At 39.2% G+C, this 25,553-nt stretch overlaps 1 protein-coding gene across 6 annotated transcripts in view; it reads left to right on the forward strand.

Moving 5' to 3' along the window:
- HS3ST5 (heparan sulfate-glucosamine 3-sulfotransferase 5) overlaps positions 1–25,255 on the forward strand; it is a 289,927-nt gene extending 264,672 nt beyond the window's left edge. For 5 of the 6 annotated variants that reach the window (XM_043890404.1, XM_043890409.1, XM_043890410.1 and 2 more), the window contains 2 exons: positions 19,754–19,892; positions 23,512–25,255. In XM_043890404.1, coding sequence (XP_043746339.1) covers positions 19,786–19,892; positions 23,512–24,442 — 1,038 coding nt within the window. In that variant the 5' untranslated portion in view covers positions 19,754–19,785 and the 3' untranslated portion in view covers positions 24,443–25,255. Of the gene's footprint in view, positions 1–13,035; positions 13,148–19,753; positions 19,893–23,511 lie in introns of all 6 variants that reach the window. The other variant, XM_043890408.1, reaches the window with a different exon arrangement.
- Positions 25,256–25,553: the final 298 nt, after the last annotated feature.

Raw genomic sequence — 25,553 nt, forward strand, 5'->3', positions numbered from 1 at the left:
TTTCCCACATGCAGAGAAGAGTATTTCTCACTTGTTTCTCCTAAATAACTCAGTATTAGCACTTACAATGAAAGTTTGATATAAACATTCTTGAAATAGCTAGACATGTGGATATTGAAGAAACAGGAGACTATGATTCAACAAAATTCCACTAAGGCAGTTTTGTTGTGAGTTTTAGCTGCAGCTCTGTTAGTCCCATCCATGTTAATTAGCTGGATGACTTCATTATGATTCTCTTCTTGTTCATTTATTAGGTTCTTTCTATTAAGAAACACTAATTTTTAACACAAGGATTTCATAACACAAGTCTACATATTTTAAAACTGCTTCATTTCATTGGCAGTTTTTTCTATCTACCCGTTATACCCAAAAAGGAAGCAGGGGTGATTGGAGGAACAAGGCAGCAACATAAGGGGATGGTAGACATTTCCTCAAGTTTCCTCAAGCTTAAAGGGTGAAACATAGCAAACCCACAATAATATGTGTGACCAACAGGCTTTCCCAAAATGTGTAATGTTCTAAATTGTGTTTTCATTAGTAGGTTCAAGATAAGAACAGAAAAGAAGAAAAGAGGGGAGGGAGAGAATTTTGGAGATATTCACCTATTGTTTCAAAATAAGTCCCCTTGCTAAAATAGAGGTGGGGAAAATATTGTTGGCGTTTTACATACAATTAGTCACAAAGTATACTAATAAGCCACATTGTCAAATTGTGTCAATCACATCTAAATAACAAGCAAATTGCCTTACACAGATGGAAAATGCATGAGATGCATAGATCTCCTGTGTAAACAACCTCAATTAAGATTTATTAATTTTGCTCTACTCATCTTTTCTATTTTAAATCATAGCCTGCATTCTTTTCAACTTTTTAAAAAATCATTAATGCCTAAATCTCATATTTAGAAGTCTTCAAGCTTTTCTAAGTCTCCTAATCTTTATCAGGAGTCGGGAGGATTTCAGCTGTACAGAATTCCCAGGAAAAGGTCAGTTGCTCTCTCCTCATCCCTGGAGTTTCAGAAATGAAGCAGGAGCAACCCCAATATCAAGTTTTGGGGGAGCCATTTTAATAATGGTTTAGTTGTTGTTATATTGGATAAAACTATTTAAAAAGAAAAGCTGTTTTCTTTCCACATATACTAAACCCCCAAAATTGTGTTTTGAAGAGAATATTCTGAAGAATAAAACATTAGCTGGTGAGGCTAAAATCATGAGGTTGATGGCTTCCCTCTGTTCACTGGCCACAAATAATACCTCTTATCCCAGGTATAATGAATGTGTGCTCTTATTCACAAATGATAATGGGAAATAATAGAAGCAAGCATAATATTTGGAAATAATATAGAAAACATTCAGCTGTTACACTCCTGGTATGATGTGTGGCCAGTTTTAGTTCACTTCCCTAAGTGTTACATTGCAAATCATAATACCTAGTAAATTTGCTTTGAGGATTTTATGATGTTATATATGGGGGAGAAGTACTCTGTAAAATATCAAGCAACAGATATATGTACAAAAGAGACCAGAACAAGAAGGAAGGGGGAAGACAGAAGGGGGAATCAATGAAATCCATCACTGCTATTTTGAAAATTGCTGAAAGCTCGTACTCTCCTCTGCCCAGGTAAAGGGTCACAAGATAAATAAACGCTAACCAACTTGGAGGGAGTTTACCTGAACATGAGGGAAAAGTGTAATTTACTCTTGTATATCCACATATGCCTAGATGCCATTGCCAGGAAAACTATTGAATGAATAACTTCACAGTTAGCTAATAAGAATATTTCAAAGATAGTTCCCCCTTGTTTCCCACATTTCCTTCCTCTTTCTGCATGGCAGAGTAAAAATCATACTACTCTGCAAATCACAAGATATGTTGTGTAGCTTGAGTTCCCTGGGTGTGCTTTGCATTGGTCATATTCACTGGGCCAATGTTTATTGACCCCGGAAGCAGCAGGTCCTGCCCTGAGCACAAGAGGTAGAGGAGTATACTTCACACCGGGCTTCCATCTAGCAGGGATCACTCAGCTTCCCCATCCAGGACTCCTGCACCTACAAGAAAGGGGAAATGGGCATGGCGCTGTCTCCAGTCTCTTCCAGTTCTGACGTCTATTTTTCTGTCTGCAGATTTTCATTCTTTATTCTCATCCAAAGACTCAGAAAATCTTCATGCTAATCTTTACCTAGTCATTAAATTATAAAATAGTTATATGAAATATATATACAAATATTTGAATATCTATAATATATATATACACATATACATGTATTTAACCTATAACTTATTTCCTAAATAGCATTACTCTATTCATGTATGCAGCACACTTTGAGAGTCTTTGAGGAAAGTCATGCTACTTGTGGAGGCATATGCAGATTGTTTTTATATGTGCAGATATATTAAATAGTCCCTATCCTTTAAGTACTTGTAATAGAAGAAACAAAAGACATTCACAAATAATTACACATCAGAATCCTTTCTTTAGGAAAAAAATGCTTTCAGTTGATGCGATCAGAGAATGTTTCTTATAGGCTGTGGAGCTAACATGAACTGGAGGAAGGGATAGGATTTTGAGAAGCAACATGGAAGGAGAGATGGTCATATAAGAAATAGTAAGGGCAGAGCAAAAGACTAAGAATAGAATTTCTGAAAAAGTACCGACCATGATGGACACTTCACATGTGAGACATGAGAGATGAGGCTGTTAAAGGAGATTGAAGTCAAGTGTGAATCACGATGCCAAATGCAGGTGCTGTGACTTTATGTCCTTGGCTAGCACTGTCTTTAGAGTATAATGCAAGCCATAATACATAATTTTAGATGTAAGTGGCCTCATTAAAAAGTTAAAAAGAAACAAGTGAATTAATTTTTGTGATATATTTCCTTTTACCCAGTATAGGCAACATATCATTTCTTTTCAGCATATGACCAATATAATCAATATAAAGCATTTTAATTAAATAGTTTACATTCTCTTTTTCATACTACCTTTCAAATCTGTGGGTATTTAACACTTTCAGCAATGCTGTGCTAATGGCTAGTGACCACTGACTGCTATATCGGACAGAGCAGCTTTAGGCTGTGGACAGACACTGCTGTCCACAGTGGACAGCTGGGTTTTGAGGTAGAGAGTGGTTCAATAAAGGCAATTTTTAGACAGCAGAATGACATTTTGTTATGTAGGTGTGTATCAGATTGTGAGGATATTATGGACACAAGACAGGAAGATGATGCTATGGAAATAATTGGGGCTTTGAAATAATTGGGGATGGACTGTATTGGTTGATTCATGTATTATAGAAAGTGTGAAAGTGTTAGTCGCTCAGTCATGTCCAACTCTTTGCGACCCTGTGGACTGTAGCCCACCAGGCTCCTCTGGCCCCAGAATTCTACAGGCAAGAATACTGGGGTGGGTTGCCATTTCTTCCTCCAGGGGATCTTCCTGACCCAGGGATGGAACCCAGGTCTCTCACATTGTAGTCAGATTCTTTACCATCTGAGCCACCAGGGAAGCCATGTATTACAGAAGTTTAGAGAAATCCCAAGTCTGCACAATCCAATTTGAAGGAGAAAGTAATGTGCAATGTGCCAGTTCATACAGGAGGAGAAGGAAAAGGAGAACTATTTGTTTTATCAACTGATAATCTTGCTTATCTCACCGGATTAAAATCTCAATTCCACAAATATCTACAAGTGAACTATTCCAGGCTTTGAGTGGGTAGTTATAAATGTAAAACTGTGAACAGTTGTTGTTAATGTAACTTAACATTATTGGAAAAGCAGGCATTTACACAACAGAGAGAAAAACGTGATTTTGAATGCTTTAGAAACACAGAAGAGGGAATATACAATTCTGCCTGGAAGAATCTAGAAAATGTTCTTGGAGGAAGTTATCTCAGAACTGAATACTGAAGAATAAGCACAGTTTCTACAAGTGGACATAAAGAAAGGACATCATGAGTAGAAGGATGGGCATGAAGGAAATTAGCAAGGTATTTGGTGTGTTTTGCAAACTAGATATTGGCCAAATTTAGGGTCTATATGGACATATCATAAGAAAGGAAGTTGGAAGGTGAATAAGGAGAAATTGGGGTAAGGGCAGGTCAACACCTAGTTAAATAAACAGTGTTGCACTTTGTTGCAGAGAGCAGGAAAAGAGGCCCACTTAGAGAGGTGAACATTGGGGAACATGGCTTCAGCTTGAGAAAAAGACACAGAGGGGTTGACTTCTGAGAGAGCCATATGAAGATAGTAGCTTGTACATTATAACCCAGAGTACTGACTTGGTGTGAGATATAATGATCTACCTTTCCACTGAAAAGTATCCAACATTTCACTAAATTGACCTTTTCTTGCCAATAGCAAACTCTTGTATTATCCTGTCTGTTCAAAGTTTGCGCATAAGAGCTGACATTGTCAGAGGTACAATTTGTCTCTTGAAGGCAAGCCTTCCCAATTTGGCACTCAGTATTCTATGAGAAGAAAGCTACAGAGAGAAATCACTACTGATTTTTTGTTTTCCTTAATTTACAGATGGTGGGGAAATATACCTCTGTTGGTTTTCTAGTGCTGCATAATAAATGACTACAAATAGCACAACCTAACACTCAAACCTAACTATTAGCTCACAGTTCTGTAGGTCAGAAGTCCAGGTGGCCTCAGCTGGATTCTCTCTGGAGAGTCTCACAAGACTGAAATCAAGCTGTCAGCTTGACTGGACTCTTACCTAGAGACTCTGGGGAAGAATCTGCTTTCAAGGACATTCTGTGGTTGACAGAATCTAGTTCTTTGTGGTTGTAGGAATGATGTTCCCATGTTTCTGGCCAGAGGTCATTGTCAGTTCCCAGAAGTTGCTCTCCAAGTCCTTGCACCTTAAGCTCTTGACAGTATGTCAAATCCTTCTCTTGCTTGGAACCTCTCTAATTATCCCTTCTGCTATCTGCTGGAGAAAATACCCAGCTTTTAAAGAGTTCCTCTGATTAGATTAGACCTGCCTGGGTGGTCTCTTTATCTTAAGGTCAACTGATTAGCAACCTTAATTACAATCTGAAAAATCATTTTGCTCTGTCACATAAAATAACTGCAGGAGGAACACCAGGGGCAAAGGTCATGGGGGAAATGAAGAATTCTTCCACACCCACTATGCCCTATCATATCAAAATACATTTCAAATGGAACTATTTCATTTTTTCTTGGAAGTTGAAAGAAGCTTTTGCCACTTTACAAGAAGAAACAAAGAAAATTCCTTTGTCTATAAAAGGACAAATTTTGTCCTAGCTGAGTGACTAGTTAGATAGGAAAGAAATTTATATGAGTCTAAAGGAAAAAGAATAGAAGAGACTTTCATTTCTGGTTATGTGGTCAAATAAGTTCCCTCTATTAACTCTCTACTGAAATAACTAAAATGTATGGTGAAGTAACTGAACTATATGTCTGTCTCTATAAGTATATATTAATCTGTGAAGCCACTTGAAAGAAAGGAATCAGTGGAGCCCAGAAATGAAATAAAATGAGGAATGATTAGGAAGTAAGTTCCAAGTGAAAATAACTCTCAGAATTTCTGCCATACCTTAGAATACTTTAGCTTTTACTTTGATGATTATGTGGGCTTAGCTTTGAGAAAAAGCATGGGAACTGGTCAGTGCAAGAAATCTAATAAAAGACACTCACAAAAATAGTACTCTAGAAGCCTATACTGTTATTGTAAGAATGAATTAAAAACAGACCCTAATTTCCACAAGGAAATCAATTCTGGCACAGGGTAAGAGGACAAAATTCCCTGAGGATTCATAATCACAAATTGGTCCTACCTTGAGTTTGGCATTCTAATTCATGCTACAGATGTGGTCCAAAAAACCTCAAGCATTATCCCAGAGGATCATGGTACCTTCATGCAACTAGCAGAAGAAAATCTGTAACTCCTTTGAAAGACTCAGCTTAAACCCAAGCTTCCTGCTAAATGGGAAGGAAATCTAAAAAAGAGTAGCTATATGTATATGTATAAATGTCATGTACATGTATAACTGCCACTTTGCTGTATAGCAGAAACTACACAACATGGTAAAGCAACTAAAATACAATTTAAAAAATCATGTTTTTTATGAGATGATCACCTTACTACTCAGTTTGTGTTTGGATCAGATAGTGTCTGTTTGTAGTAGAAGACATACAGGGATGTGTATTGCATTATTCCTGATAATGGAGAAAAATTGAAAGCAAACTTAGATGTCTAATAGTTAAATGTGTACTGCACATATTTGTAAAATTGCTTTATTTAAAAAAAAAAAACAGTCTTTCTGGGTTAAATAAGGTTCCTTAGAAAATGAACAATACAGAGTGAAGAAACACAGAACAAGCAAGGAAATAAGACAACTATGAGTAAAACAGCAACAAAAAAACCTCAACAGTCTCATTTAATGGAAATTTGATGATATTGATAAATAAACACAAATCTAAACAAGCAATGTTTGATAAAGCAGTAATAACAAAAGTAAAATCTAACTTAGGAGGGGCCGGGGAATCCCATTAGAATGAATATCCTGACTCAAAATGTCCATATGACTGGGAGGAGGTGATTAAAGTTAATGTACTAAGTTCATAATTGGCATAATGATTGTTATCCTCAAGAATTATTCAATTAATTGGTTTATTTCCTCTTTTCCTGTCCTTGATGAATGTGTTGTCATCCTCCTCATCCTATCAGGATATTTTTCTGGGAAGAATGGATGACTCAGCCAGAGAGAGACAGAAAGGATATCAACACTTATTAATTCCAGATTACTTTAGACCTCTTTTTCTTCCAAGCTCTATACTTTGACAAAAATCACTGTGGAACTCTCAAAGTCTATAGCACCCAAGGACTAGATTTGTACTAATGACTGAGCATCTAGTCCTGGTTCTAAAATGCATGCCAAATCTTCATAGAAAGAGGATGAATTTTCCCACAAATACTTAAGTCAATACAGCTAGATTCTATCTTGAACTCTGCCAGTCATTAGCTAAGTGGACCTAGTACTAAACAACCAGGCACTTGCTTCCTCATTTAGAGAATAGAGAATAAAATAGTTATATCTTTTCTGTGAAAAATCCAATAAAATAATGTTCAAACTAGAGCTTTAAAAACTGCAAAGTGCTACACAAATAGATAGTAACCTTATGAACACTGTGTTTTCATGATGAAGTGGAAATCTCTCTCTAAAGTTTTTAGGAGGTTGTACCTATATAAATTCACCTAAATTTTACGTTAAACATGTTGAATCTTCTGAGTTTAGCTTTGAGATTGTGCATTCACATTTCTGTGTCATCAGTCTGCTAAAGGTTTAATTCTTCACTTTTGTGGCATTGGGGTATTTTATATATATATATATATATATATATCATTTCTTGATCCTTACCAAAAATAAAACAAAATTTGTGAGGTAAGAAATTGGATTTAAAAGTTGACTTTTTGTCTGTTAGTTAATACTATACTTGATTTTGCAATAAATACACTAAACTGTTACTGAGTGTGACAAATAGAACTGATTACTATCAAATTGACTGATCACTATCAAACTGATATACAAGGCAGAGGGAAGGGCTTATTCAGTTAACTTGACCTCTTTAATGTCTTGAGACTAAATTACTGGAAAGATCTGCTTGAACCATGTATCTTCATTTAATCACTGTATTATTATTACCTCCCCAACTCACACTTTTCTGTATAAATATATGATTAGAGAAGGAGAGATTCTGCTTCTGAACTTGCCAGCAGGACAAGTTTTCTAAACTCCAGCATCTATTTAATAAAGCAAAAAGAAACTTTAGGAAGGAAAAAACACCACCCTTCTTCTATAAACATTAGTTACATATACCAATGAGATACTGAGATTAAGAGTAATTGGTATTTCATGCCAAAATAATATTCAATTCCTATCTCTTTAAAATATCAGTCTACTAAATGAGACCCCTGAAACAGAAACAGAATCAACTGGCTCCTTTTAAGTTGAGTAATTACAAATGCAAAATGAGTATCCTCCTGTAGACAGAGAGCCAGAGGACTACTCAAGCTAAAGCAATAACGGTTGCTGTGATAAATTATGTATGCACGATATCAGAAGCTGAATGGAGGGAAGAAATGGAGGACCCGTTTGAAATTTTGGAATTTGCTCAAAGCTGCTCCTGCAATAACTCCCAGGAGGATAAGCCCTCAGCACGGAGCAATAATAAACTCCACAGTTCTGTATAATTTATCAACTTTTTTCGTTTTCATTTCTAATGTTGACCCTTCATGGTTAACTGAAGAAACAGATAAATAGCTTCCTTAGCCATTTGATAGAGCAATTATGAGTATACTAACTGATACATTTTCTGCTTAATCTAACAAATGGTGTTCCTTTTCCCCTTAATCTACACTGGCATCTCTACATTCGACTTGACACGTGCAGGATACCACTTCCCATGCCCTTGTTCTTGAGCCCCTCTTCATTGTTTCTTTCTCATTACAGCTCTCTTGCATGATCATTTTAATAGAAGAAAAGAGAATTCTTTACAACAATTTTCCTCAGCTGCCCTTGGTTAATTTTTTCCAAAATGTGACTCCTGTGGGCTCCCTGACAGTCTGGCAAATTGAAAGCTAATCAGTAGAATCTTTCTTAAGTGTCAGTTTCTTTTCAAAGAAATTTCATGTCTTGAATGAGAGGATCACTTTTCACAGTAATAGGCAGTAGAATGTGATGCAGCCATCTTGAAAGAGTTCAAGACTATTTAAAATGAAACTTAAACACTGATATTTACCTCAAGCACTAATTCCACCCCCCCACCACCACCACTGCAGTTGTCCTCACTTCCTTACTTGTTAGTGTTTCATGATAAGATCACTTATTTATTGCTAATCTGATGGAATCCCTTAGTGTATGAGTTTAGACCCAGAAGGGATTGTTAAACTCATCTTTTGCAAGCCCTTTGTTTCTTGGGAGGAAAAATCAGAAGAACAGGGAGGGTAAGTAACTAACCCAAAAATCACAAAGCAGGTGAGCAATATGGTTTGAGCTTCCTGTTTTGTTTTACTTTAAAGGGAGCAGCGAGGGGAGGAGACATTTTTTGCCAGCCAATAAGAGCAGATTCTGTAGTTCTGGGTCTCTGTTTTCTCATCTGCATGATCAGGATGATAATACTGCCCTTTTCACTTCACAGGATTTCCTCCCACTTATCTGTTGTAATGGATTCCCTCTGCTGGAGCGCGCGCGTGTGTGTGTGTGTGTGTGTGTGTGTGTGTGTGTGTGACCACATTATTCTTGTGTGTCACACACTAAATCTAGGGACATTGTACTTAGGCTTGTAAGGCTTTGTATATAGCTACCTTGTTTCTGAAGGAAGACACAATTCCCAGGGTTGAGTACCCAAGAAAAAGATGGGCCTCAGGGAGGACCACAGAACTGAGAGAAATAAAGGGAAGTGGAATCCCAATGCTGTAACAAGATGTGAAGGACTGTGTTCCTACGTGATGGTGTTAAGACAGTGTCTCTCTAAAAGCCAAGTGCCTGGAAAAAGGAGGCACCACTGTGAAGAGCCACAGCTTACACACAAGAAATCCATTCTCTGAAGGCCCGAGGGTCTGGTGGCAGGACTGTACACATAATTTGTGGGACCTACTGCAAAATGAAAGTAGACTTCTTGTTCAAAAATTATTAAGAATTTCAAGACAAGAAAAAGAGAATAATTTCAAGACAGTGACAGCAGAAAATTAATTCAAGCAGATTTTCTAATGAGTTGGCTCTTCACAGCAGGTGACCAAAGTACTGGAGTTTCAGCTTCAGCATCAGTCCTTCCAATGAATATTCAGGACTGATTTCCTTTAGGATTGACTGATTGGATCTCCTTGCAGTCCAAGGGACTCTCAAGAGTCTTTTCCAACACCACAGTTCAAAAGCATCAATTCTTTGGCGCTCAGCTTTCTTTATGGTCCAACTCTCATATCCATACATGACTACTGGAAAAACCATAGCTTTGACTAGATGGACTTTTGTTGGCAAAGTAATGTATCTGCTTTTTAATATGCTGTCTAGGTTGGTCATAGCTTTTCTTCCAAGAAGCAAGCATCTTTTAATTTCATGGCTGCAGTCACCATCTGCGATGATTTTAGAGCCCAGGAAAATAAACACGTTAATAATACCATTATTTAAGAAAATGTTAGCCTGCCCAAGAATGAAGGCTTTTAGAATCATCTTGCATGCAAACCAATTATAAATTATTTTACAGATTTATTAAATACTTGGGAGGTTTTTTGAAGACGTGTAGTTGTACTTTTGTTATCAATGATAAGAGAACCAGCACTGCGTTCTTTCTTCTTAAGCTCTGTTATTTAAAGAACATAGCAGCGGATGCAGAGACAAACTGGAAGGAGGCACAGAAAGCTGAGGAGAAAAGACCTAGAAAAGTGAAAATAGAAAAAAGGGATTACTGGGGCCTCCAAATGAATATAGGCCTCTTTAGAAAGGGAGGAGAATGGAAGAGAAGGCTAAAAAAGGAAGGGGAGGAGATGGATAGGTACAGTCTCCTTTTCCCTGACAGCTCTTGGCAGCATACAACACACTCAGTGGGTACTCAGAAAACATGTGATTAATGAATTCATAAAAGGGAAAATGAATGGGACATAATTAGTAGTGTGCAACCTGCTCTTGGGGAGAGGGGATGGTCTGTAGTGTTTGTCAGTATCAGTTGTGTAAATCCTCTCTCCGTGGCTAAGTTTAAACTATCCACATGAATTCACTAAGTGTGGAATTAGGAAGAGACCTAATTGCACAGAGATACTATTGCACAGTAGTATCTCCACTGTATAATAAACTTAACTTCAAGAGCACAGGTAATAGTAAAAATAGTACAATAATTAGGAAATAATGTTTTTTATATTTATTGCCTTTGTTTCTTAATTTCTTTAACTGTGAATTTCTGTGATGTAGTTCTTAATCAAGGCTTTAACAACTGGCTTGCAAAGTGTGAGCCAGCTCCAGCCCTCCAATGGGTGGGCATCATCAGTGGGCACCACTATACATATTGTATAAAAAGAACTTTCTCCATTTTTATTTCTTTAAAAGAATTGAGAAAAGAAAAGTAAAATAGGAGACAGGACTAGAAATCTCCTTAGAAAATTTTCTCATTTGCCACTTTTCCAATTTTTTTTTTGATACCTAAGTCATCAGAATGTACAAGTTGAATGTTTAAGAAAAGATAAATGATATATCTATTTCTACTAATAAACTCTATTATAACATTTTCAACAGTAAATGAACTTAATAGGGAGGTGGAGCTGTAGAGTATTAAAAAGCTCGAAACTAGCAGTTAGCAACTCCAGGCTTAATAGTTTGAGGCTTTGAGCAGATCATTTCACTTCCTGAGACCCAAGAATGCCCACTCTCCCACTTATATCACAAGACTTTGTGTGAATTCAGGTGGGGATCTTCTAGCATCCTGAAATGTTGATAATATGCCACTTACTCTCAAATGATTTGATAAAAATAATACATGTTTCTATAAGGAATGATAAAGCAAATGTCAAAATTTAACAACTGGTAAATCTACATGAAGGATTTGTAAGCACTCAAAACTCTTCTTCAAAATAAAAAAGTGGGGGAAATTAGGTTATTATAGGCATATAGCATATATGAACCTGCAAAGCACTATACAAAGATAAACTACTATTACCTACTTAAAGAGATGTGGTATCTAGATACCGTAGCTGTTAAGATAGTCAGAGTTCATTCCATCTAGCTGATTCAGTTGTTTAGTAGTTATTTGCAGAGTATCAATGACCCTTAAAGTGCTGGTGATACAATAATGAACAAGGCACAGTCATTCATCTCATGGAAGTTACATTCTGGTTAGAGGGACACACAATACACAAGCAATTAAAGTTTGGTTTCAATAGAATTAAATAAAGGATGCTGTTGTGACACATAGAAGGAACCTGTAAGCCAGCCTTCCCAAGGAGCCTAAGATCCAAAAGATAGGAATTGATCCAAGACCTGGAGAGAAGTCAGCATCAGTATATGTGGCTAATGCTTATTGAATATTTTGCCGTGCCAGTGTTCTAATTACTCTCCATACTCCTGTGCCCCCCACAGAAGTTCTCTGGGGCTATCCTTGTCCTACTGGGACACTGTTGGTTGGTGCCCCAGATCCGATAGAGGGGTCACTGGTAGGAGGCACAGCTGCTATTTTCAGGCTCTGGAAACCTCCTGTGGAAAGGCCCTGATGCAAACCTCCTGTGGAAAGGCCCTGATGCAAACCTGGCCATGATCTATTCAAAAGAACTGCAAGCTGTTCTGTATGCTGAAGTTTGCACATGCCCATACTGGGGAGAGGTCATGTTGGTGAGGAATTGTGGTGGAAAAGGTAAACGGCCTTTAAAACTCTGTGGATAATAGGGACCCATTAGAGTATTAAGCCTGAAGGTGATATGATCAAATTTCTGTTTGGAAAGACTGTTCTGTCTTCAATATGGAGAATAAATTGAGACAGAAACAAAACTAATAGTGGGGAGACCAGTTAGGAGCCTATAAAATCTGAGAGAGAGTGTGGCCTGTGCCAAGGCAGTCACAGATGACAGTGTGAAGTAGGTAGATCCTAATAGTACTTTAGAGATAGAATTTACTGGTGGGACAGAGCCAAGGATGATGGATTTCAAGGTTTCTGGGCTGGGCAATCCTGTCGGCAGATGAGGACTCATTCACTGAGTAGGGCTGTGTGGAGAAGAGCAGGGGGAGGAAAGATGAGACAGGGTGATAATGAGAGGACAATAAACAGATCTAACCAAGATCTTACAGAGAACAGAACATGAGAGTCTGAACTGAGTGACAGAACCAGCTATTTGGATCATCTACTATAAAATCTTTCAAAAGGAGAGTCCGTTTTTGAATTATTGGGAAAATAAGTGGAGTTCCTATGATTCTGGTTGGTTTTAATCATAAACAGTTTACTGAATATGAAAAATACTTTGTAAACTATAAAAATATTACCTTCTTTATCATCATTATTTATTAATATTTTTCTTCCTTTTATTAGATTGAAGCCGCGTAAGTAGCCCTTTTTATTTACCCCTTCATAAAAGCATTTGCCTCTTTTGGTTTTCACCTTCTCATCTTCTACTTCAAGATACAATGGAAGGAAATTTGGGGTGAGTTGAAAGTGGATTTATCTGCTCTCATCAGTCAGTAAACAAGCATTTATTAAGAGTCTCCCAGTGGTGATCATTTCTAAATGTATAGAAATATCAAGTCACTGTGTTGTGCATTAGGAACAACATAGTGTTGTAGGTCAATTATGCTTCAAAAAATAAGTATACACACAAACTCACGGAAAGAGAGATCAGATTTGTGGTACCAGAGGCAGGGGTTGTATGTAAAGGGCAGGAATTGGATGAAGAGGGTCAAAAGGTACAAACTTCCAGTTATAACATAAATAAGTACTAGGGGTATAGTGTACAACATGATAAACGTAACTAATACTGTTGTACATTATATATGAAAGTTGTTGCATTCTCATCACAAGGAAAAAATAGTTTTTCTTTTATTTTGTATCTGTGAGATGATGGGTGGTCACTAAATATACTGTGATAATCATTTCATGATGGATGTCAGGCAAATCATTATGTTGTACACCTTAAACTTATGCTATGCTCTATGTCAATTACATCTCAATAAAGCAGGAAGAAAATTTTAATAAAAAACCAAGCAAAAAAAGGAGCCTCTCAGGTGAGCATCCAAAGCTGAGGGAGAGACACTGCAATCAAGGGGTCATGTTCTTTGAGATCAGAGAATTTTGAATTTAAATCCTCCTGTATTTACCAGCCATATGCCCTTGGGTAAATAATTTGTTCATCTCTCTGCTCAGTTTCCATCAGAAAAAAATAGAATGAATAATACTTCACAGGCCTGTTGTATTACATGAGATAATAAATGTGAAAGAAACACAGAGATTAGGGCTCAATAAATGTTGTTCCTTGGACTTAAGGACACAGCAAGGGGAGAGGGTGGGCAGAACTGAGAGTAGCACGGACGTATCTACACGACCACGTGTGAACAGGTAGCTGGTGGGAAGTGTAGCCTAGGGAGCTCCGCTGGTGCTCTGAGAGGACCTAGACGGGTGGGATGCGGTGGGGTGTGGGAGGAAGTTCAAGAGGGAGGGGATATGTGTATACATATCCCTGGTGACTTAGTGGTAAAGAATCCGCCTGCCAATGCAGGAGACAGGGGTTCAATCCCTGATTCCAGAAGATCCCCTGGAGAGGGAAATGGCAATCCACTCCAGTATTCTTACCTGGAGAACCCCATGGACAAAGAAGCCTGGCATGCTATAGTCTATGGGGTAGCAAAGAGTCGGACATAACTCAGTGACCAGAATACACACAAACAGAGCTGATTAACTTCGCTGTACAGCAGAAGCTAACACAACACTGTGGAACAATTATACTCCAATAAAGTGAATTAATAAAAAAATACAACTTAATAAAAAGAAAGAATAAATGTGGTTCCTGTCCACCCCATAAGGCTGTTGCCCCGAATAAATGAACTAATACTCCAAAGACAGTTAAAATTTCCTTGAAATAATTCTAGTCTATAAGTTCAGTCATTTTTAATGAACTTTACTGCTGTTGTTTTTGTTACCATTTTTACTAGCACCAGGGGCTTGCGGTAACTGTGTCTACGAGCCTTTGAACACCACTTGAGCGAATCTTTATTATTACTTTTTTTGAATTCCCTTATTTCTTTGTGTGAGCTTGGGAATCATTTCCTTCTTTGCTTAGTGCTGCTTTGGAGAAACAGCCAGATGTCTCTACAATTTGTCATTTCTGGCCACATACTCTGTTATTTAGGTACTCTTCTTTGTTCAGCTAAGATACCATGTCTATTAAACCATTTGCAGTCTGGAGAAACTATAATTGTGATGTTCTTGGCATGCAAAATGAAAGACACCGGGAGATTGAAAACTGCAGATAAAGGAGTGCTTAAATGTCACTGTAGGTCTTTAACTTTTTTTTTTAATAAAAAGAGATAATAAATTTTTTAAAACTTTAATTTTATATAAATTGCCTATTACCAGTGTGAATGCTCTGATGAAAGATTATTAAACTATCCATTAAGCTGGCATACAGAGCCAAAGGGAAGGGACTTAGGGGATTGGAGAAGCAGTTAACCTTCTCCCCAGTTTAATGGCATTGTCTGTAAGGATCAGGTGGCACATCTTCTCTCTGGCTTGTACTCCTGGACCAAGACCTGCAGCTCCCAGCTTTTAAGACTCCATCATGGCACAGGCTTGAGCACTTCATGATGTCATAGAAAACCACAGAGGCATCTTGAATGTTAAATGTACTAAGTATCTGGTTTTTCTTGAACATGGTTTATTCTGAGGCTGCTCTGATACTCTTAGCACATAATCTGAGTGATTACAAAACAGATGGAGAAGGAAATGGCAACCCACTCCAGTATTCTTGCCTGGAAAATCCCATGGACAGAGGAGCCTGGCGGGCTACAGTCCATGGGGTTGCAAAAGAGTCAGACACAACTTATCAACTAGACAACAACAACAATGGGTGCTACACTTAGGTAGCAGAGGAGGCCAAGTGACCCCAGACTCCTTCCAAGTTGCTCCTCTGTGCGAGGCTGGTGACCTTTGTTGAGGCCACAGGCAAGCACATTTCACCTTTGCTTTTCTCACCTCTCCCATTTGTAGCCATCCCTCTTCAACCATCTCATAGCTTTTACCCTGTCATACTGTTTGTAAGCACACAGTAAATTCGTTTACACTAAGCTACAATAACACATGGGCTTCCACAGTGGCTCAGCAGTAAGGAATCCTCCTGTAATGCAGGAGCCACAGGAGACGCAGATTCGATCCCTGGGTCTGCACAGATTCGATCCCTGGAAGAGGGCATGGCAACCCACTCCACAGTAATTCCATGGACAGAGGAGCCTGGTGGGCTACAGTCCACAGGGTCACAAGGAGTCAGACATGACTGAAGGGGCTTAACATGCACGCATGCACAATGACACATAATCCCTTATGTGAGTCTGGCCTTTGTGTAGTGATGTCACCTATAGAAAACTTATTTCATTCTCATTATAGCCCTAAGGAGTGGGGAAGTTAGAAACTGGTCTCGTTTTGTTGTTGTTGTTGTTCGCTTGCCCAGTCATGTCTGACTCTTTGCGACCCCACGGACTGCAGCAGGCCAGGCCTCCCTGTCCCTCACCATCTCTCGGAGTTTGCCCAAGTTCATGTTCATTGCATCAGTGATGCCATCCAGCCATCTCATCCTCTGATGCCCTCTTCTCCTTCTGTCCTCAGTCTTTGCCAGCATTAGGTGCTTTTTCAATGAGTCGTCTGTTTACATCAGATGACCAAAATACTGGAACTTCAGCTTCAGCATCAGTCCTTTCAGTGAAGATTCAGGGTTGATCTCCCTTAAGACTGACTGGTTTGATCTCCTTGCTGTCCAAGGGACCCTCAGGAGTCTGTCTTCTCCAGCACCACAGTTCGAAGGCATCAGTTCTTTGGCGTTCTACCTTCTTTACAGTCCAGCTCCCACAACCATACATGACCACTGGGAAGACTATAGCCTTGACTATATGGACATTTGTCAGCAGAGTAATGTCTCTGCTTTTCAACACAGTCTAGGTTTTTTCGTCTCTTTCCTGCCAAGAAGGAGTTGTCTTCTGATCTCATGGCTGCCGTCACCATCCGCAGTGATTTTGGAGTCCAAGAAGAGAAAATCTGTCACCGCTTCCACCTTTTCCCTTTCTGTTTGCCATGCGGTAATGGGGCTGGACGCCATGACTTGGTTTTCTTTAGTATTTAGTCTTAAGACAGCTCTTTCACTCTCCTCCTTCACCCTTATCAAGAGGCTCTTTAACTCCTTTTCGCTTTTTGCCATTAGAGTGGTATCATCCACATATCGGAGGTTGATGTTTCTCCCACCTATCTTGATTCCAGTTTGTAACTCATCCAGCCTGGCATTTCTCCTGATGTGCTCAGAGTACAGGTTAAACAAACAGGGTGACAGCAGACAGCCGTGTCATGCTCCTTTCTCAATCTTGAACCAATCAGTTGTTCCATACAGGGTTCTAACTGTTGCCTCTTGACCCACATACAGATTTCTCAGGAGACAGGTAAGCTGGTCTGGTATTCCCATCTTTCTAAGAGCTTTCCACAGTTTGTCATGTCCACACAGTGAAAGACTTTAGCATAGTTGATGGAACAGAGATAGATGTTTTTTTTCTGAAATTCTCATTTTATAGAGAAGGAACAAAGGTTCAGGGAATATGAGCAGCCACTAGAGTCTCCCTCAGGGGAGAACTTAACCAGGAGACTTGAGCACAGGTTTCTTCCCACCACCCAGTTCCACATATTACCGCAGTATCTGCATTTTGACAGGAATCAGAGTCCTGTGCTGAAAGCAGGTAACCACTTAACTGAGGGCTTCAGACATCAACCCAGAGAGAGAAAACTGATTTTTTCAGTGAAGCCCTGAGTTATGCAACATAAGTTACTGCCTTTGCCTCCACATTGCCTGTCCATTGTGTGATCACAGGCAAGTTACAGAAAATTGTCTGTGTTTCACTTCTCCTGTTTATGAAATGGAAATAGCTGTATCTGCCTCACAGGATTTTTCTGACAATTTCCTGAAATACCACCTGGACGATATTCTTGTCACATAGCAGGTCTCATCAAACCTCATCTGCTCTTCCCCTTTGCTTCCCCATTTTGCCAACATACAAGGCAGGCCACGCAAAGCCAGAACCCTGAGCTCACCCAGGCCCTGCAAAGATCCTTCTGAACACCTCCTCTTCACTTGTGCCCTCAGCCCTTTCTCCTGTCCCCTCAGTTCCTGTGTCCAGCCACACCAACCTTTCTTCCCTTCTCATTATTTTTCCTCCACACTGCATGCTGGGTCCTCTGGCTGAAGCCCACCTCCTTGCCCTCCTGCCCTCCTCTGTCCTCATGCTCCAGGTATAAGCCAAGTCCCCTCTTTAGGAAGGACTGAAGTAGCTTCCCCCTGTTGTTCTTCCTCACTGCACTTTTCCTTTCCTTCTGTTATTACAGTCTGAAGGTACTTGCGACTCCTACATTTACTGGTGTGGTTTCTCTCTTCTCCACTAGACTGTCGCCTCCCATGTTGGCCACGGCCTCCCGGGCACCCAGGGCAGAATGTAGCTCATAAGTTGTTTCCAATAAATATTTGTGGACTGTGTGTTGGATGAATGTTTCTTTCCCCTCTCCCTCTTGGGATGCCCTCCTACAGCCTCCTCACCACGTCATGCACTTCCTCAAAGGCACATACCTGAACATTCCCTCCATTTTCCCCAACATTTATTCATACATTATTGTGAGTGAGGTGTTTCATGATTCCTTAATCACATTACTAATTTTCCAAGGGCCAAGACTCATTCAAGATCTTTTTTGGAATTCCCCATAAACCTGGTAGAAAAGCTGGGAAGGCTATCAGTGCTCAGTATTTCTTGATGAATGAATAAATCAAGCAGTCAATCCAGGTATAATCCTTTTGCACAAAGAAAATGTTCACTTAGCAAATACAGAGAGACTATTGCAGCAAAACAGTTTCTCACCATGACACATTGCCGTAGCCCTCTTCTGGGGTTACTATTTTGAGTTTCAGTGAGAAGCAAACAATCTTATCTTGAAAAGGGAATTGGATTTATTTTTAATAAGAAAGCCTGAATTGGAAGCTTGAATTTTTCCCCAAAATTTAATAACAGCACTGATAAAGCCTTACTCTCCTCAGCCAGCCCTGTTTCAGATATAAGAAAACAAAGCTTCCATGTAAGCTCCTGTCTTGGTGTTAGAGCAAGACCTGTAAGACCAACCATATTTAAATTCATTGAGAGCCGTGAGGGGGTCACGTAGCAGGGGCTTCTAGTCTGAGCATGATTTTAGAATCTGTCACTCCAACCCAGGTCTGGGCAGAGGCAATGAAGGAAACATCAAGTTACTTGGAGCCACTGCCCCCAAATATTTGAGGTCCTGACAGTTCCCACTGATAACCTCAGTAAGTAAAGACATAGCTTCTTAAATTTTTTTTTTTTTACATTTTGGCTGTACCACTCAGCCTGTGGGGTCCCAGTTTCCCAACCAGGGATCAAACCTGCACCCCTTGCATTGGAAACACAGAGTCCTGACTGGACTGCCAGGGAAGTCCCAAGACATAGCTTTTGATCTCACTCTCTTCCTCCTTTCACAACTAAAAAAAAAAAAAAAAAAAAACCATGTCAGTAAAACATGTCATTGTTATGCCCCAAATGATAACTTACTGAGGGAGGATCCCAATTTCCACATTCATCCCACTATACCAAAATAGAAGCTTCAGTTCCCTGGTTGCCCTGCTGCTCAACCTCAGGTTGTTCAGTTGCTCATTTTATCAATATTTTTGAATGATTAACAACAAATATATATATATATATATATATGTGCATATATATATATAATGATTTTTGCATTTTAATTTACTTTGACAATTGCCCAGCAAGTCCTTCTAGTTAGTATTTTGCCTCTAGTTTAGTTTTGATCTTAAAACACAGGCCAAGAGAAGGAAAGTAAGTTTTGCCAAAATACCTGTTGTACTATGAACATTGTTGAGGTTGATGCGGCATCTGTTCTTTGTGTGACATCACTCAATCCCTGTATTCCCACCCCTGCAGGGCTTTGTGACAGTCCACAGAGCCAGTAGGAGATGACTTCTGATGAGCCCCCTCCTATCCCCGTCTCTCAGGCTGCAGGAGTCCTGAAGGTTGATGGAGGGCCATGCTATTCAAACAGCAGGCGTGGCTGAGACAGAAGCTCCTGGTGCTGGGAAGCCTTGCCGTTGGAAGTCTCCTGTATCTAGTCGCCAGAGTTGGGAGCTTGGATAGGTAGGTGATTAAACACATACTCATGCCCATGTGACTTCACATGTCTCTTGATTTAAACTTCCTTAGGACATAATTTTAAATCTATCCATTTGTTTTCCTCTCTCAACATTCCCAAGAAACATATTTTTCTGCAGCATTGATTTTGATTTATTGAGCCTTTCAAAGAAAGAGATCCAAGTTGCTCAAACCAAGGTGTTCATCAGGATTCATTTGTACTCTGTGTGTGTTGGTGTTTGTTTTCAGAGAAGGGGTAAAGCCATGTACAGCAAAAATGTCATTTACTAGAGCTCTGTGTGCATCTGGATGTTGACCTCTGGCCATAGCAAAATAGTGATGATGTATTTATGTATCTACATCTTGATATTTATAAGTGGACAATTAATGTGCTACCAAGAGAGTTAAAATTATGTATGAGCCTGTAAAGGAGCTCATCAAATTTGGAATCCATTGCCCTGGAAAGATGGCTGCAAGCTTGGGGCGTTTTAACTATGTTAATTAGCTCTGGTTTCTATGAACTGAACATACTGGACAAGGAGGCTGTCACTCAGAGTAATTCAATTCCCAGAAAGCAATGGAAAATCCATGGAGAGGAAATTTATAGAGCTAGGGTTTGGCTCTAAATAAGCCAACATTGAAAGGCACCAGACCTGCGGAAGTCCCGACAATGTCAGCTAACTTCACATTGAATGCTTCTGGATTGTCCCACTTCTGGAATGATTGGAAAGGACACAGAAGTTAATTTCTGAAATGTGAAGCTTCCTTCTTTGCCCTTTAAAATTAATTCTTGCACTTAAAAGACAATTCCGTTCCCATTTCATGTCCAACTCTTTGCGACCCCATGGACTTCTCTAGACCAGAATACTGGAGTGGGTAGCCTTTCCCTTTTCCAGAGGATCTTCCCAACCCAGGGATCGAACCCAAGTCTCCCGCATTGCAGGCAGATTCTTTACCAGCTGAGCCACAAAGGAAACCCTATGAAAGTGCAGCTACGCATTAAAATAAAAACATCTTCCTGACAATTTTTCTTCCCTATAGATCTTATCACACAAATATTTAACAAGTAATATAATAATGGTTTTTTCCTTCAGCCAGTGTTAATTTTGATTGATAAAATGAGCCCTTTGATGTTTTTCAATTCAAAATTCCTGAGTAAACTTCCTATTCACTAGTTGCTAACCATGGGAAATGATATAGCCCAGAGCTTATCACTGACTCCTAAAGTAGTGCTTGTTGTTAGTGAAAAGCCTTGACGGGGTGCCATTGTCCTGTGTCCATAATGGAACTTTTATATCAAGTTCTTCCTAATATTTTAATTTTTTTCTAATCATTTGCTTTTAATAATTGATCTAATGATCATTAGCACGTTAGTTATGTAGTTGATAACTTTTCATTTTTAACCTGGTCTCTAGTCTCTAATGAGGTAGCTTTTATAAGGACTTGGATTGCTTTGCTTTCTCAAAACCTCTCACTTGCGAGTCTGAGCAGAAACTGGCACATGTTGACATAAGTTTATCCTTAGAAACTGAAAAGCCTGCTCTCTTGGTAAGAGGCTGAACTCAGTTACTTCTACTGTCCTTTCCAATCCTAAAATTTCTGATTTTTCAGTCTGGGGTCCATGCCTGCTCTCTAGGAATCAGAAATAATATGATATCTTCTCTTATCTTGAATAAGGGAATCCAAAAAGCAATCATTCGGTGGGGAATGAGCTCCCATGATAGAAGGTAAATAAAGGAAAGAAGGAAAATGGCCTTTTCTAGATGTAGGAAAATTTCTTTCCAGCTCAAACAAGGCAGAGAGTGTTTCAGGCTCTCTCAACCTGGGTTCTGTGAGAGAATCAAGTCCTACAGGGAAACATTTAATTGACCATTTCCTTACTTCTCCCAAGGACATCATCATTCAAGATGCCTGGGAGAAAAGTCCATCTATTACATGCAATGGATGGCTTACGGAATTTGGATTTAATTCTCAACTAGAGCCCAGCAAGACCTAAAACATGAATTTGTAACATCCCAATCAATGTCACAATTAAACACATACTTTGAGTATATATGTATTGCTACTTTTATATCTTCCACTTAGAGCTCTAGCATATCAACCCTATTAACAGATCTATAAAAACAAAATTCATTTTCTCTAAAATATTAGCTGATAAACCATGTTTTTAATAGTGTGCTATATGTTCATGCTTTACACAATGAGCAAAAGTTGTTTATAAAATTATAAAAAAAACTCACTGAAAAATAAAATATGTTCATAAGCATTAAAACAGAGAGCTGCTTCAACAGCACAGGTGAAGCCCCTTCCCCTCAGTTCTGCAGAATGCCTTGGTATAACCTTAAGGTTTCTCCCTTCTCCTTTTAATTGTAAACATTACAGAAAATAAAAAAGATTCAGTTGGGTCTCTTGGGAAAAGCAAGAGACAGCCTCATTGCCCTACAGAGAGGAGGACATCAACTCCAAATTATTATGGTAATAAGAAGCTTCAGTTGGAGGAATTGGTTTAACAGCCATTTTGACTAACATTATACCCTTTAATAAGAAAGTGAAAATGCCTTCTCAAGTAAACTCAGGAAAATTATAATGAATTTCAGTTCAATTCTAGACTATCCCCAAAAGGAAATTCAATTTACTAACCATATAAATTGGCCACACCAAATTAAATAGCCACTCCAGTCTAATATTGTGATTGTTACCACACCTTTCTCTCTGAAAAAAAGCAGCAGTGGTTGTTCCTTGCTTAGGGCAATGTTGAAGTGGAAATCCTCTTTTCTGGCTTCATCCAATGCCTGCCTTCCTTCACAAATTTGAGTCCCTGATTCAAGTGCACTTGGCAATGAGGACCTCAGGTTTCTGGGGCTGCCAAGGACTTGTTGATTTCTGATCCCAGGTGTGATAGGTGATATACAGCACTTGCTGATTGCATTGGATTTGCTCCTACATTCAGCAAAGTAAAAACACAAGCCTGACCTTTTTAGAAAGAAAGAGAGAGGCAGAAGAAATATGTACTCTGCTAGCTGTCCCCAGGGCCAAAGGCAGAAATTCTCATAGAATGTAAAGCTCAGCAAGTGCCAAGATTGGAATTTTGCAGGTTGATGACGCAAATAGTCAAGGGCAGAAACTGGGACCTCTTTCCAGAGTCTATCTCAAAGATTTTCAGAGTCATTGAGGGCAGCTGAGCTGTAATAAAATAATACCACAGGAAACCCACAGGACGTGGCCTCCTAGCTGCCCTTTAGCCCCCCAGCTGACGATTCTCATCTTCCATCTTTCATATTTTCTAAATGATGTTAACTGGTGAGCTGTTAAAAGGCTATTAGTATGGTTGGTGTCACTTGTCTGTCCTGTATTGTGAATGTCAGTACACGCTGTAGTCAATTAAGTGCTTGGTGAATACAAATTCTAAGAAGCACTAATAAAAATATCCCATCAATTATGTGTGTTCCATTTAATACAGGGTTGCTTAAAATAAAATTTCCCAAACATGTGTTGATTATAGATTGCAGCAGGCAGGGAACAGTGGTTTTATTTATGCATTTAAAGTCTTGCTCTGACTGGAGAACCAGAGAAATGAGAAGTTAGTTGCAATGAGCTCCTTAGAGTGTCTCTCTGTTGCTTACAGGCTACAACCCATCTGCCCCGTCGAAGGCCGATTCGGAGCCCGTGGCCAGGCTGAATTCCCCCTGCGCGCCCTACAGTTTAAGCGTGGCCTGCTGCACGAGTTCCGGAAGGGCAACTCTTCCAAGGAGCAGGTACACCTTCAGGACCTGGTCCAGCAACTTCCCAAGGCCATTATCATTGGAGTGAGGAAAGGAGGCACCAGGGCCCTGCTTGAGATGCTGAACCTCCATCCCGCAGTGGTCAAAGCCTCTCAAGAAATCCACTTTTTTGACAATGATGATAATTATGCCAAGGGCATTGAGTGGTATAGGAAAAAGATGCCTTTTTCCTACCCTCAGCAAATCACAATTGAAAAGAGTCCAGCGTATTTTATCACAGAGGAGGTTCCGGAAAGGATTTACAAGATGAACTCATCCATCAAGTTGTTGATCATTGTCAGGGAGCCAACCACAAGAGCTATTTCTGATTACACTCAGGTGCTAGAGGGGAAGGAGAGAAAGAATAAAACTTATTACAAGTTTGAGAAGCTGGCCATAGACCCTAATACCTGCGAAGTGAACACGAAATACAAGGCAGTAAGAACCAGCATCTACACCAAACATCTGGAAAGGTGGTTGAAGTACTTTCCAATTGAGCAATTCCACATTGTTGATGGAGATCGCCTCATCACGGAACCCCTACCAGAACTTCAACTTGTGGAGAAGTTCCTAAATCTTCCCCCAAGGATAAGTCAATACAATTTGTATTTCAATGCTACCAGAGGGTTTTACTGCTTGCGATTTAACATTATCTTTAACAAGTGCCTGGCGGGCAGCAAGGGGCGCATTCATCCAGAGGTGGACCCCTCTGTCATTACCAAATTGCGCAAATTCTTTCACCCTTTCAATCAAAAATTTTACCAGATCACTGGGAGGACATTGAACTGGCCCTAAAATAATACGTCATACAACACTGTGTGTTGTGCCTGGAGACAGACAATGTCTCTTCTAGATTAAAATATGCACTTTTCCTAGACACAACTGTCCACGTCATTTTTCCATGTATACTTGTACATATGCAGTGTGTGACCAAATATAAGATCAGCTCTTTTTCTACTGAAAATTTACAAAATCAAAACAAAACAAAACACCAATTTGCAGTCTACATAGTTGCATCTTTTATGCTATTTACAAAAAGAAGAGGTGGTGGTACTGGGAAAAAGTGACTTCAGCTATTCTCAAAGAGTTAGTCTTCCTTCAAGTCAGGATTTATCGCCTGCCATTTTCATAGATTTAAGCCAAAAGATGAACATGTGAAAATGTACCAATGGCTGTGAAGTTTCAGGAAGTAGAGGATTCAGTTATGCATACTTTTCTAAGGGAAAGCTGACTCTTTAATTCAGTTGCTGAATTGATGCCATGAAAACAGAAAATACTATTTTCTTATTATTTAAAAGAATGTCTTAGCTCATAAAATTGACATCATTCCAAAGTTCCCGTGGTGATTTTGCACTATTGTTTTCTCGTATGGACCATGGTGTCACGTGTAGCATGTCAATCACACGTCGGAAAGTTGAGTCCTTTTGCTTCCATGTTCTATGTCAACAAAGAGAAAAGTCATGTACATATTGTATATAGTTGTAAATACTGCTTTCACACTAAGTAATTCTATTTTGTAAACTGAATATGGCTATTTAATTTATTGTGGAAATTAAATTTATTGTGGTATTTAAAAAATGGAATGGATTAAAATTACTCTATGTGCAATTTTTTTTACTCATTTGTCTTACATGCCCCTTGCTGGCTCCCAAAGTCAAAGCTGTTTATGTACACACAAGAGCACTTGGAAAGATGCCCTTCTCCATTGAGTTTCTGTACCCTTATGACAATGCAGTTATGAAGTGAGGTTGACTATATTTTAAAAAATATCTCAGCCATCCAGAAATCTAGTATAAAAGCCACCGCAAAGAGCAGTAGTGCTTCTCTGCTACAACTTTTAACAATTAAAAAAATTGCTTCTGGTGCTGGGAGACAGACAAGAAATACTTTAACATAATCAAAGCAT

This window comes from Cervus elaphus, chromosome 28, assembly GCF_910594005.1.
Source record: "Cervus elaphus chromosome 28, mCerEla1.1, whole genome shotgun sequence".
Lineage (NCBI taxonomy): Eukaryota > Metazoa > Chordata > Mammalia > Artiodactyla > Cervidae > Cervus > Cervus elaphus.